Source organism: Euprymna scolopes, chromosome 16 (genome assembly GCF_053919585.1).
Source record: "Euprymna scolopes isolate OS-2025 chromosome 16, ASM5391958v1, whole genome shotgun sequence".
In the NCBI taxonomy this organism is placed as follows: domain Eukaryota; kingdom Metazoa; phylum Mollusca; class Cephalopoda; order Sepiida; family Sepiolidae; genus Euprymna; species Euprymna scolopes.
The window spans coordinates 129169642-129190795 of NC_136497.1; the positions used below are offsets into that span (position 1 = coordinate 129169642).

The window sequence follows — 21154 nt, forward strand, 5'->3', positions numbered from 1 at the left end:
GCCAAATAGTCAGAAAGTGAGCCTCTTACTCAGAAAATTGGGTACATCAGAACACAGCAAATTCGTAGATTACATATTACCTAAAAAAACTGCGGAATTAGAGTTAATGGAAGCTGTAAAATTACTAAAAGAATTATTTAATCCAAATATATCTCTTTTTCATAAAAGATGGCTGTGCATGAATCTAAGAAAGATGGACAACCAAGATTATTTGACATACGCATCAGTTGTCAATAAAAACTGCGATAATTTTAAGCTTGCAGAACTAACGGTAGAAGATTTTAAATGTCTAATCTTCGCTCAAGGGTTAGTTTCCACGAAAAATGCAGAAATACGCAGACGAGTGTTGTCTAAGCTGGAATCTGAGCAAGATTTAACCCTCCAGAAACTAGCAGAGGACTGTGAAAGGGCCATTACACTAAAAAAGGATTCAAGAAATATAGAAGAATCCGGAGTGGCATATGTAAAAAAAAGTTAGAAAACCATACGCACCAACCAAGAACTTTACAAAGAAAAGCAATGGAACGGGATATTCCAAAGATAATAACCATAAATATAGTACAGAATATAACAAGCCTCTTCCTAGATATAACTGTAAGAGATGTGCAGAAAAGCATTGGGAATCAGATTGTCCTTATAAGAAGAAAAAATGCTACATTTGTAAGAAGGTGGGACACAAAAGCGATTGCTGCAGATATAAAGATTACACCAGAAAGAGAGTACAGCAAACAAAATCAAATACAAAATTAGACAAAGATCGGCGAAAATACGTAAAAGTGGAAATATTTAAAACATCAATAAAGTTACAACTCGACTCCGGCTCCGATGTTTCTATAATAAACCTGAATACGTGGAAAAAGTTGGGAAAACCGGCCATGATGAAAACTAGTAAAGCAGCCCGGACGGTAACTGGTGGTGGTATAAAATTTGAAGGAGAAGTTGTCCTCCCGATAAAATTGAAAGGGATTTCGAAGAAATTAAAAATATTCGGACTAAAAAATAGTGAAAATCTGTTTGGAATAGATTTAATTGAGAAATTCGGACTATGGGATAAGCCAATCAATACATTCTGTAAAAAATTAGAATGTTCTTCTCCAACAACAGTAAATATAAAAGACGATTTAAAAGAATTATTTCCTGAGGCATTCACGACTAACTTAGGTCGCTGCAATAAATTCAAGGCCTCGTTTGAACTTAAAGAAAACGCCAGCCCAATTTTTAGAAAAAAGCGAAATGTTCCGTTCGCTGGGTTGGAAAAGATTGATAAAGAATTAAATAGATTGGAACAGACGGGAATTCTATCAAAAATAGAACACAACGAGTGGGCAGCCCCCACCGTATACGTAAAGAAAAAGAATGACGAAGTTAGAGTGTGCGCAGACTTTTCGACCGGGGTCAACTCCCTATTAAAAGATCACCATTACCCCCTACCAAGCCCAGAGGAAATATTCACGAAGTTGAATGGGGGTAATATCTTCTCCAAGATAGACTTGAGCGACGCGTATTTGCAAATACCGGTCGAGGAGAATTGCTCAAAAATACTATGCATCAATACGCATAAGGGATTATACAAATACAACCGATTGCCTTTTGGCATCAAAGTAGCGCCTGCCATCTTTCAGCAAGCGATGGACACCATGCTAAGTGGTATTGAGTGCGCATGTGCATACCTGGACGACATTGTTGTCAGGAGCAAATCCCTAGAACATAAGGAATATTTGAAACAAGTATTTACTCGAATACAAGAATTCGGCTTTAAAGTAAAAGAAAGTAAATGTGACTTTTGTATGAGCGAGATTAAGTATCTTGGACACATAATAAACAAACATGGACGACGTCCAGACCCAGACAGATCTGCGGCAATAAAAAAATATGCCAGCACCCGATAATATAACAATCTTGCAGAGTTTCTTAGGACTCGCAAATTATTACCAATCTTTTATTGAAGGAATGCATAACTTGCGATCCCCCTTAAATAATCTGCTTAAAAAGGATACACCGTGGAACTGGACGCAAGAATGTCAAACCGCTTTTGACAAAATAAAGAGCGCACTAACATCCGAATTATTCTTAACGCACTTTGACACAAACTTAAAAATAGTCGTCGCTAGTGACGCTAGCTCCTACGGCTTAGGAGCATGCATTCAACATATTATGCCGGATGGGTCTAGAAAACCAATAGCGCACGCTTCGAGAACGCTGATACCAGCCGAAAGGGCATATTCACAAATCGAAAAAGAAGCGTTGAGCATAATCTTTGCCGTGACTAAATTTCACCGATATTTATATGGTAGACAATTCATACTTGAAACCGACCATAAACCGTTAGTCACGATCTATGGATCAAAAAAAGGATTGCCGGTATACACCGCAAATAGATTGCTGCGCTGGGGTACAATACTACTTAATTACGATTTCCAGCTACAACATCTAGCATCAAAAAAGATTTGCCATGCGGATGGACTGTCAAGACTGATACCACAGAAACACAATCTGGAAGAATCAGTCATTGCAGCAATTCGGACAAATGTTGAAGTAAAAAATATGGTAGCAAACATCATTAAGGAACTACCCGTAACTTTGTCGGACATTAAAAGGGAAGCCGAGAAAGACGAATATATATAGGACATAAAAGAGAAAATTATAACGGACACAAAGGTGCAGGAAGTTTTCTCCATATGTGACGATGTGTTACTGTACAGCGAGAGAGTGGTAATACCCAAAACATTGCAGAATAGGATGTTAAGAGATTTCCACACAGGACATCCGGGGATAAATCGAATGAAGTCGTTAATGAGAAGCTACGTGTACTGGCGTAACATGGACACTGACATAGCGACAACAATTGATAAATGTAAAGGATGCCAGTTAGCGGCAAAATCTCCACCTATAGTACACAAACCTTGGCCGAAAACCGACCAACCATGGTCGAGAATCCACATGGACTTCGCTGGTCCAGTAGGTGAAAACTATTATTTAATTGTAGTGGATAGTTTCACAAAATGGCCGGAGGTAATGCGTTGCAGGAATCCAACAACGAACAACTCGATAGGGTTCCTACACGAGTTGTTTGCAAGATTCGGTGTACCAGACACACTGGTCACTGACAACGGAACGCAGTTCACATCCGCAGAGTTTAAGGAATTTTGCGACACGTTCCGAGTGAAGCACATCACGACTCCGCCGTATCATCCAAGCTCGAACGGCCTCGCGGAAAGGTTCGTGGACACGCTAAAACGAGCGTTAAAGAAATCCATTGGAACACCAACAGAAAAAGCTTTGCAACAATTCTTGCAAGTATATAGGATTACACCACCTCCTAGTACACCATCAAACATATCACCAGCTGATCTAATGTTTGCCAGAAAGGTAAAATCAGCATTTGACAAACTATTGCCAAGGCAGGCAATTATCCGAAACACTACACACACGAGAAGAAAGAAATATAACTCGGAAGATCGAGTATATTTTAAGTGCTACAGAAATAACACATCTTACTGGGAATGTGGAGTAGTGGATAAACGCATTGGTGATTGTACATACATGATTAAAGGTCCACAGAATATACATAAAAGGCACCTAAATCAGATAAAAAAACGTCATATCCAAGACGATGATGATACGACAACAGTCGAAGAGGAGGACACCATAGATATCATATACGAATCTTTTAATTTGGAACCGCCTCAAAATGCACCTGAACCCCGAAGATCAGGTAGGAAAAGAAAAGTGAATGAACCATTAATGGTAAACCCAAAAAGAAAAAGATATTGAAATCTGTGTGACTTCAAACCTTGGGAGGGGGGTGTTGTGGTGGCAACCACTTATTTGCATATGCGAATAACATAACACTATAAATGGCAAGCCTAGGTTGGCCTCGGTGTGTCTTACTCAAATGCCACCGGAAGTGACGCCGAAGAGCGTACATGTCCTCCCACCAAGACTCTCTGACTCGACACCGTCATTTGTACATATTGTAAATATACCTTTTCTTTAATACACTTATTATTGCGTTATCTTGTTTGTTTGCGTCTTCATTGTATTTCCTTACTAATTATTGTTCAACCTTGCAACCACAACAGTTATATATGTGCATATATCTTTCAGTGGAGTCCCAGTTCAGGGACAAAACTTAAGACCAAATAGAAATTGATATTGAAACGAGTGCCAACATTACATAGTTTTTCTTGGGGGTGGGGGGTTTAAGATATTTGCGTGCGAAAATTGGGGTATATACTTTGTGAATATGAGCAGTAGGGTTTTTTTGGGGTGGTGAGGGGATGGGGGAATTCTGTTTCCCATGTTTAAACTTTCATTAGTAGAGAGGTGTCAGGTTATTCTTTTAGCTTAGCGGTTATCTATTGCCCTTGATTTAAAATTTTCCATATCTTATGCTGTATTCATGGTTGTATATATTTTATTGGTGATGACTTTAATTTAATCCTTACCAATAAAATATATACAACCATAAAAACAACCTAAGTTATGAGAAATTCTAAATCAAGACAGACACTAGTGTTTCTTCCTTTTAGCCATCATCAGTGGAGGGAGTTATGATTACAGCCGGTCGGGAGACTCAAACCCAGCCACGAAGCTATTTCTGATTCCATTAGCAAGGAATAAACCACACAGGCAATGTTAACCGTTAAATACAGTTGAAATTAAAATTTATATAAAGTGTAAATGTCAAGACGGTGAGAGTGACCTTATGATTATAGCATCATGATCTGCGCATGTGTGCTTAAGTGGCCGACTTATTACATTTCAACTTAGAGTGCTCAACAAGAAGAATCGAGTTATATTCGATTAAAAAAATTTATTGCTCTCTTTCCCTTTCTTTTCCCCTCTCTCTCTCTCTCTCTCTCTCTCTCTCTCATGATGTAGAGTGGAAGATAGTTCGATGAAGAATCCACGTGATTTTGTTAACTGCGGGGTTTTTATGAAGCCAGATAGGTGACGCGAAGAGTCCATTTTCTGTAGGCTGCTTTTGAACCCAGTCAACGACGGGTAATTTTATGCAGCAAGTCATTATTAAGCACGTTTGATTGAACACGACTGAGGTCTTTTTTTCCGATTTTGTTAAACTTTTCAATTCACCGAGAAACCCTTTTTTATTTCGGCTGTCATGTTGTACACTATGGCGCCCAGTAGTTGTTGTGCGGCCATATTCTTCTCAAACGCTTTCAATCGGTGCATTCAACCGTCGTCAGGAGCGATTGTTGTTGTTTTCTTTATTGAGGGTTGGTGTATTTATAGTAAGTTCTATTTGTATATATATATATATATATATATATATATATATATATATATATATATATATATATATATATATATATTGGTTATAAAGGTGGCTGCAGGATGAGTATGGGGCGAATTTTTTATTTTCTTATTTTATATATATATATATATATATATATATATATATATATATATATATATATATATTTGGGTGGAATGATAAAATTGTCGCCATAGATAAAACGACGTGATTCCATTCCGTTTGAGGAAAACCGGGTTTCTTTTTTTGCTGTAAATCATCTAGTTGGCCCGTTGTGTACAAATCCCAAGAGCTATAGGAACCTTCTATCATGACTGAAAGCGACACAATGATCAACGAGCGAGATTGAAGATGTGCTGCTATACAACTGATGCTCTCTACTGGATTGTCACGAATAACAGGGACGTGCCCAGGTTGATGAAAACAAAGATTCCGGCCACGGATATGATCTCCGGTGTGATTTCAAGTGGGGCGGGGTGGGGGGGTCACGTCATGCCATCTCATATCTTTGAAGTTGGCTTGAAAGTCAACATCAAAATGTACGTGGATGTGCTGAAGAGTGTGCCGATCTCAGGTGGCTGCTGGCAGATCCTGGGTGTGGCAGCAAGACTCGGCACCGGCTCACAAATCTTGGCTTCAGAAGGAGTGCTACGACTTTGTACCCGTCTCCCACTGCCCCCCTTCTCCCCCGACCTGAACTTGCTGAATTACTTTGTTTGGTCATATGTCAAAAACATCACCAACATGACCTCCTACAACACTAAAGCCAACCTGATGGCCGCCATCCGCTGAGTATTTGCCGAACTCCCGTCGGCGCTTATGGAAAAGGCATGCTCTCAGATCAAATTGAATAGATGTCAGCTCTAAAAATAACGTGCTGATTAAGCACTTGACAAATAATGAAAAATAAAATATGACAAACAAATCCTTAATTAGTTTAGATCTGTTAATATGTTTTTATTTGGTTTGATTACAAACTTTGGGCAATCTGCATTTTCAGCATCTGGATTCGAAATTATAAACATTCCTCTGCAAAAAAAAAAAAAAACGAAAGTTTTGAGCTCAAATCAGTGGATCAATTTTAATGATTTAGAAATTACATGTATCTACTCTCTTATTATAATACAAGTTTTCGCTTGTATTGTTAATACATTTCGGCATTTTATACTATTTTTATGCTTAAAATTTAGAATATCCACCATAAAAATTATTGAACACAATATCTTCAAAAAACTTCAAGAAATTATATAAATTGTATTTAGGAGTGGTGTACTTTTCTTTATCTATTATTAAAATTTACCTGCAAAAAAGAAATTCATTAAAAGTTTCGAGATCAAATCAGTGCATTTAAAGATTTAGAAATTTCATTTGTCTACACAATTTTGTTTTAACTTATATTATTAGTATATTTCATTTCATAACCATTTCACAGTTGAAGATTTTATTTATTTTTTTTTATATATAGTTAGTAAATTTCAATTTTTACAAAATATGAAATTTCCAAATACAATTTATGTAATCCAAGAAATTAGATACATTGTATTTGACACTGATCTTTATAAAGTATATATATATGGATACACACACTTTTTATTTTATTACATTTTATTACATTTTCACCCCAAACAAGGCACATTGCCACTTTGGTGTAGAGGGCTATCAGAGGCAGCAACTACTGGGGCACTATGTTGGGATTTGGGCAGCAAGATGTCGGTTCACGTTACACTTGAACTTCTGCATGTCAGTACAGTTAGGGACGCAAGGACCTGGAATGGAATTCCAGAGTCTAGCGGTTCTGGAAAAGAAACTACTGGAGTAGAAAGATCTTTTACATCTTGGGATCTCTACTATGTGTGGGTGGGATTTAGCTGCCTGTCGGTTTTGTCGGGGGTGTCTACGTCATGGGGGCACAAGTGTCTGCAGTTCGTCAGAGCATTCACCATTAAAATACTTGTAGAACAGGCAGAGGGATGCAACATTTCGTCGATGGGACAAAGGCTGAAGCTTAGATGCCAGTTCAGGGCCTATCAGGTTGGCGACTCTCTTTTGAACCTTGTATAGGAGTGAGAGACTAGTAGCAGATGCACCAGCCTAAATGTAACAGCAATACTCCATACATGGGCGAATGGTGGCCTTATAGAGGTACAGGATACTTTCAGGTGTCAGTAATTTTCTAGCACGGTAGAGAGAGCCTACCTTCTTCATAGCGGCCCTGGCAATGTTTTCAATGTAATTGTTCCAACTCATGTTTCCTATGAACGTTAGGCCAAGCAGTTTGAAAGATGTATTCTCAGATAGGGAGTCACTGGCCATTTCTAATGGTGGCAGAGAAGGTTTCTTGTAATTATTGAAGGAAACCAGTTTGGTCTTGGCAGCATTGAATGTGACCATCCATTTTTGTCCCCATTCCACTACAGATTGGAGGTCATCCTCTAGTGTTTTTGCCATTTCTTTAGTTATGTATTCATTTGTTTTCCTGTCATGCCTGTTATAGAGTGTGGTGTCATCAGCATATATACCCATCTCAGAGGCAGTTTTGTCGGGGAGGTCATTAATAAATATTAGGAACAAATATTAGAAACCCATGTTTCGCGGTACTACTGATCATCAATGATATATACCTGTTCAATTATATAAATGTAACTTTGTGTGTGAGAGAGTTCGTTTTTTATACTCTGAAACGGCTGAACAGATTTTCTTTAAAATTTATAGAGCTTTAGTGTATAAGTCTGGGAGTGATCTTAGTTAAGTTTTATCTCAGAATACCCCCGATAATTACCGATAATCGATAATCAAAACCGTTATTTTTATTTATCTATCATCGGTAAGGCTATTTTTATTTATCTATCATCGGTAAGGCTATTTTTATTTATCTATCATCGGTAAGGCTATTTTTATTTATCTATCATCGGTAAGGCTATTTTTATTTATCTATCATCGGTAAGGCTATTTTTCCATGTCGTCGCTTAGCAACAATGATAGAATAACAAGCCGTGAAAATTCTACTGTGGGCAAGTTGATAGCGGGTTTTACCTCTTGGGCTTTTTTTTTTTTTTTTTTTTTTTTCGTTTTTTGGGTTTTTTTTTTTGTTTTGTTTTTGCATGACATGGTCGGTAAGTTCAAACTCTGCACGTAAATTTCTTAATTTATTTTTCATTAACTGCAAAGAATTTTATAAGACTTGGAAATTTACGTGTTTTTTTTGTGTTTTTTTTGTAGTGTTTTGGGGGTTTTTTGCGGGAGGGTTGCATGACTTGCAGGTTAAACTTCTTAATGTTTTGTTTTCTTCGTTAACTGGAAAGAAGTTTGTATAAAATAATTTTATAAACGAAACACTAGGTTCTCTACAGTGCAATGTACAATAACATATACTAATGTACAGAGAGCTTTTGTTACAGGTGCACCAACGTCAGGACACAAACCACTCAAGGACACGATCTAGAGGTACGAAAGAGGATATAAAAGGTAGGTTCTGCTTCGTTTTTATAAACCCTTTAAAAATAAGGGCTAATGTGCCGTAAAAGTGAACATTGGCAACACAATATAAACAGACTTCCCTTACCCCAATGTAACACAAACTTAAAATTTGAAATAAAATCAGTTTTTTAGACACTATTTTCTATAATACTCTGATACCGGGTGTAAGATATGAAAGATTTATTTTGCAAAGAGAGAAAGTGCCTTAAATGAATACACACTTTATCATTTTTGGGTAAGCCATATACCCTTGGCTGGATAGTCTGATTGTGATTACAGTGCGCTTCACTCTCTTAATCAATTGTTTCTGGAATTTAGTTTCTAAGGAAGCTGTTGCATTATGAGTGCTGACAGGGTTCAATCCGACAGATTTTCTCAGTTACCGGATAAAATAAAACCGAGTACATAGGTCAGAATGTTATGATAACAATCAAGATAAAGAGACTCGTTCAAATGAATCAGAAAACTAAACAAGAAAAAAAAAGACTATTTTTTAAAAAAGAATATTTCTCACTTATTTCCTCTACTTTTTCTTCTTCAGGCTCTGCCTTATCATTTTCTTGCGGCTCTGCCTTATCATTTTCTTGCGGCTCTGCCTCGGTTGTAGTTGGTGCTTTCTCGGATTCTGAAAGAGAAAATCGTAAATATATCAAAATGATGAAAACTCAAGATTTGGTTATTCTAATCTATCCTATCTGAAAAGTATAAAATTTGTCTTGAGAACCTTTCTAGAATTTTTAAGGTAAACGGATTATCAGCGAGGATAGTGGTGGTGGTGGTGGTGATGGGGGAGGCAAATCTTACCCTGTTCACTAGACTTATTGCTATTTATGTTGAACATTATCAATGTACCTATTTACTATGCCTCCCCACGCCACGGGACAGAGTTAGACACCAGGGTCGTTTTTTAACGTGGAGAAAAGGTACAAAAATAAAAATTGTCTCAGTCGTGAAGGATTTCTCCTCCACCGAAAGAGAACAAGAAATAGAAGTGCAACACATAAGAACAGATACTACACTTTGATCTTAATGTAAATACAGATTTTAGTTGGGATCATGACTTAATGCTGTGAAAAGTGTGAGAGTTGTCTCTCTTGGACTGTGTGAAGAGTTAGTTCCCTTGCTTTATGTTTTGATGTGTTTTTTTCTTTTTTCATTTACATAAGCAGTTTGAGTTACTTAAGAGTCCCTTACATTTGATTTATGTATGAATGAGTGTTTACGTGTTTTCTTTCACTTTGTGTTTAAGTGTAAATAAAAGACACGCACACTTCCTCACTCGCATGGTTTTTTTTCTTTCAGCTACTGCTGCTAATATCTTGCTGATATTTTCGAACGCACTCACACTCATTCTATTACATAAATAAGACTTTGGCCCATCCTTACGTTGTCAAGCAAAGATATGCAGTCTCACAACTGATCTATATTCTTTTTCTTAATTATATACTTATTTAATAAAATGAAGGTTATTATGCAGAAAAGAAATAAATCAAAATCCAAAATCTCTTCAACAAAAGTGTTTTATCACCGTTATAATTGTTTCAACAATACTTAAAAATCCCTTGCGATCGTCCATCTCAACACGTCCATTTTCTTCAACGCACACTTTGTTTCTGCACTAAGCATGTGCTGTCCTTTTTTTCTCCCTTTTTTTCCCTTTTCGGTCCCCTAATTTATCGGAGAGAGACCTATGTTTTCAGTGGCGTCTGTGCGCCGTCTGTGCATCTGTTATTCCGGACGATTGCTACATAACCGTCAATTAGTTTTCCCTGAAATTTTGCCACAAATTGTATTTCATTAAATAGATGTGCACAGTAAAAAAATTTCTTTTGTGAAAATTCCCGTTGCATCCCCAGGAGCTCAAAATAGGTCAAAAATGTCCCAAAATTACCAAATATTACACTTTTGCTCCATAATCTTTGATTCATCCATTAAATTTTTCTGAAACTTGGCCAAAATGTGGAGCCCATTGTTTTTAATATAAATCTATGATGAGTAACCCTGTCAAAGTTCTGGTTCGCATCCCTCTGGGACTTTTAGGGCTAAAAAACATGCCTTTTTGGAGCTCTTTTTTTTATATTGCTCAAGAAGATATGTATGTCTATATAGTGGTGTTCCATGGTGCTGAATTCAAATATGCATGTCTTAAGGTGTGAAATTGCACTGTTTTTCCATTTTCACTGGGGTTCGGCGTTCCCATGAGCTCAAAAGGGGTCACAAATGCCCCAAAATTTTCCATGGTGCTGAATTCAAATCTACATGTCTTAAGGCATGAAATTGCACTGTTTGTCCATTTTCACTGGGATTCGGCGTTCCCAGGAGCTCAAAAGGGGTCACAAATGCCCCAAAATGTTCTCAGTTGTGATCATGCAGTTTCTGCGCAATCGTTAATTTGTATGGATGGAACTGCATATCAGCATGTAGAATTCTTCTGATTTTTCGATCAGACAATCCAAAGGCCAAAGCATGTTTGCGAGTTGAACGTATAGGAAACTGAGTAACGGAAAGTCTTACAATTTGAATACTATCTGGTGTTCGAGCGCTTCAAGACCATCCAGATGGCTTTCTTTTAAGCGCCGAACTTGTAACTCTGAAATTTGGAACCCATAGCTGTATTGATTTTCTATCTGGAACAGCACCATGTCATCCCAACTTGTAATGAACTCGGAAACTCTCTGTATTGCAGTTACAGATTCACTATTCTTCAAAAACATTTCTACAGTAAAAACATGATGCGCACCACTTCAATCCATATTGTTGGATGATGATACTTGAAAAATGGCAAGTTGTTAGCTTCTTTTTTTTTTTTTTTTTACACAGGAATCACCACTTATCAAGGCCCGGAGGCCACTCGAGGATAAGGGTTAATGGGTATACATTAGTCAATGTGATTATAGCGCAGTAAACATAAGTGGTGGGAATTTTGTAAATTGGATTTCTTAGGGGGACGGTTCATCAAGAATTTGTTTACGCTGGACTTGAAGACAATTAGATTGTAGTCAGCTGGAAAGCAGGCAATCGGAAGAGAGTTCCACAGGCGTGCAGTTCTGAGAAAGAAGCGTTGTTCGTGGAATACTGTTCGCTGTTCGAGGCTTTCGAGGCCTTCTAGGTTGCTTTCTTTTAAGTGCCGAGCCTGTAACTCTGAAATTTGCAACCTATAGCTGTATTAATTTTCTGTCTGGAACAGCATCATGTCGTCCCAACTTTTAATGAACTCAGAAAGCTGTCTGTGTTGCAGTTAGAGATTCACCATTCTTCAAAAACATTTCCACAATAAAAACATGGTGTGCACCAGTTCAAACCAAATTGCTTGGCGAAAGCTGAACACAAAATGGCAAGTTATTAACTAAATGAAAACATTATTAGCACTTGCGTACGTTCATTAGCAACATACAGTTGTAAGTTTAAAATGTGGGAGCACCTCATTCAAAAAATTATTTTTATTATTTAATTAGAATTCATTATTAAGATGAGTAATATTTATTAATTTTATTTATTATGGACTATTATCCTTATCGTTTTTAGTTGTTGTTTTATAACTATTCATCTGGCCTTCGTCAGGTGGTACCCACGACGGGACAAGAACTCCGAATCTCCTAACTGCATCCTCAGGGCCCATAGCGCTACAGATAGAGACGTTGAATCGCTACAGTTCCAGGTGAGCATTGTCTGAAGATAGCAGTTTCATTCCAAAGCCGACCAGAGGCTTACTTGGTTTGGTTTGGTTTGGTCTGGTTTGGTTTGGTTTGGTTGTTTTACGGCATATCAACCCTTTTCAGATTATTTAATGCCGAATCTAGTTATTTTAAAGAAAATTTTTTTTAATAGAATATATATTTTTTTCCAAGTCGGTTTCTATTTAATCCATAGTTGGGACCCTAACAAGTACTACCACGCCGGGTCAGAGTGGGCTTGGGAGCAATGACAATTAAAAAATGGGTCCCACACCCCACAAAGCCCACAAGCTGGGCCTCACCATCGGATATAGTTTAAGGTCATATCCAGGACCAGGCTTACTTGAGGCGAAAACAACTATGAAAGACAGTAATTGCTGAGAATGCAGTTAGAAGAGCCAGAGTTCCTATCCCGTTGCGGTTACCACCTGACGAAGGCCAGAGGAATACTTGGCCGAAACGTCGTGAAACAACAACTAAAAGAGATGGGGATAATAGTCCGCAATAAATAAATCAAAAAAGTATTTTTATCAATAAAAACTAGCAGAACTCGTGGAAATTCCACGGTAGTTGAAAATATTTTAAACACATTATAAATAAAATGAATAAAAAAAAATAAAATAAAAACAAATAACGACGAACATTGTTTTAGCAAATTTTTTTTAACGTTTTAAAACTAAAAACAATTGATTTAAAAAATTTAGATTTTTTTTTCAATGAAAACGCAGTACATGACACATTGTTTTTTTTATTTTTTCTGAATAATTTTTTATATAAATTCTAAAGGAACAGATGTCAATTCACTTGCACATTTTTTTTTTAAATTTTAATACAAAAAAACTTAACGTCTTGTTATATTCCTAAATACTTAGGAAATAAAGACAAACGTGAGTTACACCGAGTGGTATGTGTAATGGGGTTTATTTATAATACAGAAACGTAAGGCTGCTCGCCTAAGGTAAATAGAAGTACATAGTAACAAGTATGGGGAAGAAAGTCTGATAATCAACACGTAAGACTATCCGTCTTACTGCGACTGCTTGTCTGCCGCTGTCTGCCGCTGTCTGCCAAACAGTCCAATATATATATACAGTTTGTAACCGGTGTATAGCCAGTTATGTTCCTTCACAACACCTCCCCCTGAAGCTGAAATCTTCCTGATTTTAGCTTAAATACCTCTTCCTTTTAGGGTCAGGGCTTAATCTCCTGGTAACTTTTCTCTTTCTTGCGCTTTTCCTTCTGGTCAGCGTTACCCGGGGTAAAGGTTTCTGTCCAGCCCGTATGGTCGGTTCAGGCGAAATATTCATTGTTTGCGGTACACACGCTGGTTTTGGTATATCAAAAATATCGCACAATGTTTCCATTGGTGTCTCTTCCACATTTGGAGACAGTCTGGGACGTATTTGATTTCTGTGTCTTTTGCAGACAAAACTTAATCCTTGGATGGTATAGACCATGCTCCCAATCCTTTTTTTGATAATACCTTCAACCCACTGATTTCGTCCATTTTGAAAATTTTTGAAATATACATTTTCACCTGGGGAGAAGCACTTGGTATTAAGGTTTTCTTTTTTGAAAACTTTCTTTTTCTCTGGTAGCAGCCTATGGAAGACAGATCTTATCTTTCTTGCAAACATTAGCTCAGCCGGGGAAGAATTGACATTATTATTAGGATTTGGTGTCACCCTGTAAATTGCTAAAAATGTTTGAATACATTGTTCGTCTGTGTCCGTAGTAAGATTTTTCTTAAGTGCCCTTTTAAACGTATCTACAAATTTTTCGGCCAACCCATTCGATCGTGGATGGTACACAGGTGTTGTCATATGTAGAATATTTAGTGAGTCACAGAATTCTTTGAATTCATGAGCAGTAAATGCTGTTCCATTATCGCTCACTAAGGTTTTTGGCACTCCAAAACGGCTAAAAATTTCATTAAGCGCACTCACAGTGTTTTTTGCTGTTGGATGTCTAAACTTAAATATTTCTGGCCATTTTGAAAAAGAATCTACAATAATCAAGTAAAAATAACCATTTATAGGTCCCGCATAATCAATATGCAGACGTGACCAGGGTAGGTCCGTCTTTGGCCATGGCGTCGTTTTTACTGGAGGATCTCGAGCTGCTAATTGACATCCTCTGCATGTCTTGACACATTTTTCAACTTCCTTGTCCATACCAGGCCAGTACACATATCCTCTCATAAGGGATTTCATTCTCGAAATACCCGGATGACCTGTATGAAATTCCTTCAGAATTTTCCTCTGTAACGTTAGTGGAATTACGATCCTCTCACCATACATGAGCACATCTTCACAGATGGAAAAAGGCGTTGTTTGATCTACCTTTTTATTTTTTTTTATCCATCCCAATTGATTTTTCATTTTCTTAATGAAAATGTCATTTACTGCCTCTTTTTTTATTTTTTCGAAAGTTACCGGAAGTTCACGTATCATATTACACATTGAACTTGTACATTCACTTTCGTCTTTAAGCACAGCAATTACCGTTTCTTCGAAACTTTCGCTTCTTTTAGGGATCAACCGTGATAATGCATCTGCGTGTCCTAACTTTTTTGAGGATACATGTTCCATCTTAAACTGATAGTTTAAGAGGGTTACAGCCCATCGCTGTAATCGATTCGCAGTATGTGTGGGAATGCCTTTCTTTGATCCAAATATGGTAAGTAGGGGTTTATGGTCGGTTTGCAAAATAAAATATCGTCCATGGAGAAATCGATTGTACTTTGTAATTCCAAATATTATCGACAGCGCCTCTTTTTCAATTTGGCTGTAATTTTTCTCCGCTGCAACCAACGTTCTTGAAGCATGGGCGATAGCTTTTGTCCTACCATCCTCATACTTGTGAAGTAATACAGCGCCAACACCGTAATCACTGGCGTCCGTTGCTAGTATTAGTTCCTTTTCTGGATTGAAATGTGCCAATGCTAAGTCTGACAGTAGACATCTTTTGATATTTTGGAAAGCAGATTCACATTCCTTATTCCAGTTCCATTTAACACCCTTTTTCAGTAACTCGTTAAGAGGAGCTCTTAAATTATGTATGTTAGGGATGTAAATTGCATAGTATTGAACTAATCCCAAAAACGATTTTAATTTTGTCACTGAATCTGGAGCAGGCATCTTTTCAATTGCTTCAGTCCTTTGTGGATCCGGTCTTCGACCCTCTTTGTCGATTATTTGACCTAGATATTTAATTTTTTTCATAAAAAAATCGCATTTTTCTGGGCTCAATTTAAAACCAAATTCCTGTATTCTTTTGAATACTTCTTTTACATGCTTCTTATGATCTTGCAAATTTTCACTTTTAATTAGAATATCGTCAAGGTAGGCCATTGAAAATTCCAACCCTGCCAGCATCGTGTCCATAATTTGCTGGAAAATAGCAGGAGCAACCTTTAATCCAAAAGGAAGCCTCTTTAGCTTAAAAATGCCCTTATGAGTATTTATGCCTAAGTATTTGGAGCATTCATCGCTGATCTTAATTTGCAAGTAAGCATCTGAGAGGTCTATCTTAGAAAAAATTTTTCCTCCGTTAAGCTTAGAGAACAGATCTTCTGCGGACGGAAGGGGATAATTATGGTCCAATAGACAGTCATTTAAACCCGTTGAAAAATCTCCACAGACCCTTATTCTGTTATTTTTTTTCTTTACATACACGGTTGGACTTGCCCAATCTGTGTGGTTAACTTTTTCAATGACTTCCAGTTGTTGAAGTCTATCCAACTCTTTTTCGATTGCGTCCATCGCTGAAAAAGGCACATTCCTTTTAGGTTTGAATACTGGAGTGGCATTTTTCTTTAATTCAAATTTTGCCTCTGTCTTAATACAGAGTCCTAGTCCTTCGGCAAAAACATTGGGAAATTCAGTTTTCAAATCCTTCAGGAAGTCTTCCCTTTGGTTTGCTTTTTCTGCAGTTAAAACGTTACAAAACGAATTTATGGGTTTCTCCCATAAATTAAACAGGACAATCCAATCTACCCCAAACAGGCATGTATTCTTTCCTGGTACGACGTACACTTTGGATTTATGAGTCTGGTTAGCGAATGTCACTTTGCATTTTAATTCTCCCTTGAACTCTAATCTTTTGCCGCAAACACTTCTCGCCGTCTTTCTGGTTTTCGTTAATTCAGGTCGACCTATCCTTTTCCATATATCTTCATTTATAATACTAATATCTGCACCGCTATCCAGAAGCAATGTAACCAGATGTCCATTTATCCGAACATCAACATATTTCCGTCTTTCGCAGCTTTTTTCTTTATTCATGCGAAGCGTATTTACATTATCGGTCCCTTGTCTTTTCTTCTGGGCACAGTATGTTCCCTTGTGACCTCTGAGACCACATTCATAACATATTTTGTTCCTAAACCAGCAGGTCTTATTGTTGTGTCTTAAACTACCACAACATTTACACTTTAGCTTTGGGTCTTTGTATCCTTTAAGGATCCTGTGTTCTTGGAACCTGGACTTTCTTGTGGTCCCTTGCCTTTTTACTTGCTGCACCTTAAAAATATTTTTCTCTTCAATGCGAGTGTTGTCTTTCTTTATGTTAATCAGACGTTGACACTCTTCAGTGACTTTTTGCAATGTTATGTTAGGATCCGCCTCCATAATTGTTAGGATCCGTGAACGTATATCTTTGTCCCTTGGTGCTGTGAGACCTTGTACAAAGATTAAACATTTAAATTGGTCTGCGGAAATTTCATTCAATTTAAATGATTCGCATAAACAGTTCACAGTGCAAGCATATTCTAGATAGTCTTCAGCTTCTGCCTTCTGAATGTTCAAACATTTGTATCTAGAGTGAAATAGGCTATCCCTTTTATCAAATATTTTCGACAAGGTACTAATTGTTTCCTCGAACGAAACCTCCTCCGGTTTTTTTGGTAGAATTAGATTTGCATACTTGATGTTTTCATCAGTACCCAGTTTTTGTAGTAGCAGGGTAACTTTTTCCTCATCGGTCCAGTCTAAACATCTTTTCGTAAAAATTGTTTCGTATCTTCTGTAGTATGCAGGGAAAGTAACACCAGTATCCGGGGAGTAACGAAATTCCGTTAGTGAATTTGAAATACCCTCGGCAGAAAAATTAGTCTTCTTCCCGGTCGACGTTAGAATTAGCTTTTCTAAATTCTTTTGCTGTGTCGACATTTGTCGTTGTAGTATGTTTGTTTGTTCTTGTTGTGCCTCTAAAGTTTTTTGTGTTCTTTCTTGTTGTTGTTGCAGCTGTTGCTGTAGCTGTTGTTGTTGAATTTGTTGTTGTTGTTGTTGTTGCGCTAAAAATTGTTGAGTCATTTTTGTCTGTTCCTGGATGCTAAGGGCTAGAGCCTTAGTTAACTCTGCTAATTGTTCCATGTTAGCTTCTAGTACAAAAATGTCTTTTCGAATTCTACACAATAATTCCAAAGAAAAATCGTAAATTTACGTATATCGTAAATTAGTAGCAATATGCAGACACAACACGTTTCAACAAAGTTCATCCATAGTAATTCAACAGGCTTTGTAAAATAATTCTTTTTTTTTTTTTTTTTTTTTTTTTTTCAACAACGTAAGTTCATACACAAAATATTTCTTACTTCCCACGACAAATAGTTCCAATTATTTATATAAAGGCAATAACAAACAATTAATTTTCCAAAAAAAAAAAAATATATGGCTGCCGTTCCCACGTGGCATAAAATGGTACAATAGTCGTTGTATTTATATTTTTTCTTTCGAAACTCGTAATCCTTTAGTGTAGTTTCGAATTCAACTTGCGACCATTTTTTTTTTTTTTTTTTTTACTTGTCAAAATAAATATAAATTCCACTTTACCTTGAACATGTTTCTATAATTTCTTGTGAGTTCTTTACGAAGAAAAATCCGTACTTTTCGCTACTTTAGGTAGGAAAAATTTTTAAATTCATTGACGCACGTGGTCAAAAATCCTTGTGTAGTTTGTTTTTTTCGTAAAACAAAAAATCCTTGCATTGTACACAGTCCTTGGTACGGTAATTTATCTCTGTTAAGAGAAAGAACATCCTTTCGTCGCCATTGTTATATTCCTAAATACTTAGGAAATAAAGACAAACGTGAGTTACACCGAGTGGTATGTGTAATGGGGTTTATTTATAATACAGAAACGTAAGGCTGCTCGCCTAAGGTAAATAGAAGTACATAGTAACAAGTATGGGGAAGAAAGTCTGATAATCAACACGTAAGACTATCCGTCTTACTGCGACTGCTTGTCTGCCGCTGTCTGCCGCTGTCTGCCAAACAGTCCAATATATATATACAGTTTGTAACCGGTGTATAGCCAGTTATGTTCCTTCACAACACGTCTCCTCTCAAGATGATTTCTTTTATTCTAAAATGAAATACTCGATTTGAAACTGTAAACAGACAGCTATTTTTTTTTTTTTTTGTAAATTTTTGGAGAGGAAATGGCTTAAATGATTTTTAACTGATAAAGAGCAACTATAAAGGGAGGTAATTCATTTTTTATTAATTAATGTTTGCGATGATGATGTTTGTTTTTTTTGTGACACTGAACGTACGAACAAGTAAATTAATATTTAATTATTAACTACTATTTAGATTCTTCAACAAATAACCTTGATTGAGTCATCCCAAAAGCTCAATAATGGTACTTGATGGCCTCTTGGTAGATACTCAGCATTATAAAGTTAAGGATCAAGGGTAAGTGGAGTGGCACCCGTTCCACACACTTTGGTGTAGTAGTTAATGAAAAGGAAGCCCTTGAGTTGTCCTTGACTATAGTCAACAGCTTTACTCTTTTAATAAAAGCATTGATTAAGCAAAAAGCTAACATCTGGCACAATCTTTTGTCATGTGATGAGGTGGACACATGCAAACGCATGCATGACAGCTGGCAGCAAACGCATTCAACGATGGTGTCAAGTTGTCAGATTGATATTGTAAGAGGTGAAAGGCTAACTACTTGATGTACGCACCTGTTGGAGGTGAGCAGCATCTGCAAAAAAAGCAGGTCACATATATAGCCCAGAGAAAAAGAAGACAGAAGCCACAGTTATCCGAAACGTCAACATGGCACAAGCGTTGCTCTATCCACCCACTTCCCAGTCCACTCTCTCTCTTTCTCTCTCTGGCTAAGCGCACGCATTATGAGGCAGTAACAAAAGAAACAACAAATAAAAGTTTTAATTTTCCATATCCCATTTCTCTTTATATCTCCCCCTCCCCTACTTCGTGACTGGTTTCCTAACTTAAAATGTTCCAAACATTAATACTGTAACCCTTTTCTCTTTTCCATTGCAAAACTCGTTCATGTTCTGCAGAGCAGGGGACAAAAACAACAAAATCCACTACAAAAACGAAATGTACGAGCTTTTCTTTCTAGCTGATGAAAAATCGACTGCATAACATACACATATGTTATGCACCTACGTCCTAAGATGGAGTACAGTTGTCATATCTGGAAAGATGCTGCTGGCAGGATACAAAACCCGCTTTATAATTTAGTGTGCCACGCCCTCTTTCCCTCCTCCCCCTTTCTTGAAGAGACGTTTCTAGTCTTTCTTTACTCAATTTTTTTTTACATAGGAATCACTACTTATCAAGGCTTGGGGGCCACTCAAGGGTTAATGGGTATACATTAGTCAATGGGATTATAGCATAGTAATCATAAGTAGTGGAAATTTTGTGAATTGGATTACTTAGGGGGACGATTCATCAAGAACTTGTTTACATTGGACTTGAAGACAATCAAATTGTAGTCAGCTGGAAAGCAGACAAACGGAAGAGAGTTCCACAGGCGTGCAGTTCTAAGAAAGAACCGATTGTTATTTTAATAGCAGGAGTTCAATTATTATTTTCATAGCAGATGCTTGACTGAGCTTCAATCTATTGTTTCCCCACCCCATGTAAAATATTCACAACAAAAACTTGTTCATCTACAACAACTCTCTGCGCCTAAAACTAAATGAAAATTTTATGAGCAAATTTTCTTTCCTGAGGAACAAGCCGAGCATACAGGGTTCTCCACGAGGGAATAAGTCTAGAAAGAGAATTATGAGAGCGACCGAGATATAGAAGAGGACTATTATGTCAAGGAAGCTGAATGATGTAAAGGCGAAACATACCTTGTGCGATGTATTGCATGTTATTCAAAGAGACTGTTTGTTTTCCTTGGCGCGCATTGCCATGATACGCTGAAGGCTGCAAGAAGCATTTATGTCATGATTGTGATGAATCGACAAAAGAAGGAAAACTTGCCATGCACAGGAGAAATTCTTAGACCAAATGCTGTAAGTTTTCTCAGATTTTCCAGGATAACTATCGTTGCTCCCCCGCCCCAGGGGACAACTAGATTTATCCCAGAAAATCTTGAATAATGAACGGACAAACAGATGAACTGGAGTGAATTACTAGGTCCAATCAGTTCTTTTCTTGGCAGATCAACAAAATACTGCAGTGCTGCTTCCCAGCTTACTAAAACATGGTCGTTTTCAAGTCCAATGTAAACAAATTTCTGTTTAACTGTCTTCTTACATGATCGGATTCTGACAAACTTCCATCATCATTACCAATCATCACAGTAGTGGTTCACCACCGACTTGATGCTCATTAAACCTTATCCTCGAGTGACCTTTCGGCCTTAAAAAATGGTAACTCTTAGCAAGAAAAAAAAACAATCGTTGATGCTTGCCTGTAAATGGAGTATTATGTCCTTGTTCACTTCCATG

General features: G+C 37.2%; 1 protein-coding gene across 2 annotated transcripts in view; it reads right to left on the bottom strand.

Annotated features, from left to right (window-relative positions):
* Window positions 1-6210: 6210 nt before the first annotated feature.
* Window positions 6211-21154, bottom strand: part of LOC145296074 (glutamate-rich protein 3-like) — a 91753-nt gene continuing 76809 nt past the window's right edge. Inside the window, exons 9-11 of one of the 2 annotated variants that reach the window (XM_080142192.1) lie at window positions 21118-21154; window positions 9270-9380; window positions 6211-6307 (exon numbers count right to left, since the gene is read on the bottom strand). The exon at window positions 21118-21154 is cut by the window's right edge and continues 176 nt beyond it. In XM_080142192.1, coding sequence (XP_079998318.1) covers window positions 6294-6307; window positions 9270-9380; window positions 21118-21154 — 162 coding nt within the window. In that variant the 3' untranslated portion in view covers window positions 6211-6293. The remainder of the gene's footprint in view (window positions 6308-9269; window positions 9381-21117) is intronic. The other variant, XM_080142193.1, reaches the window with a different exon arrangement.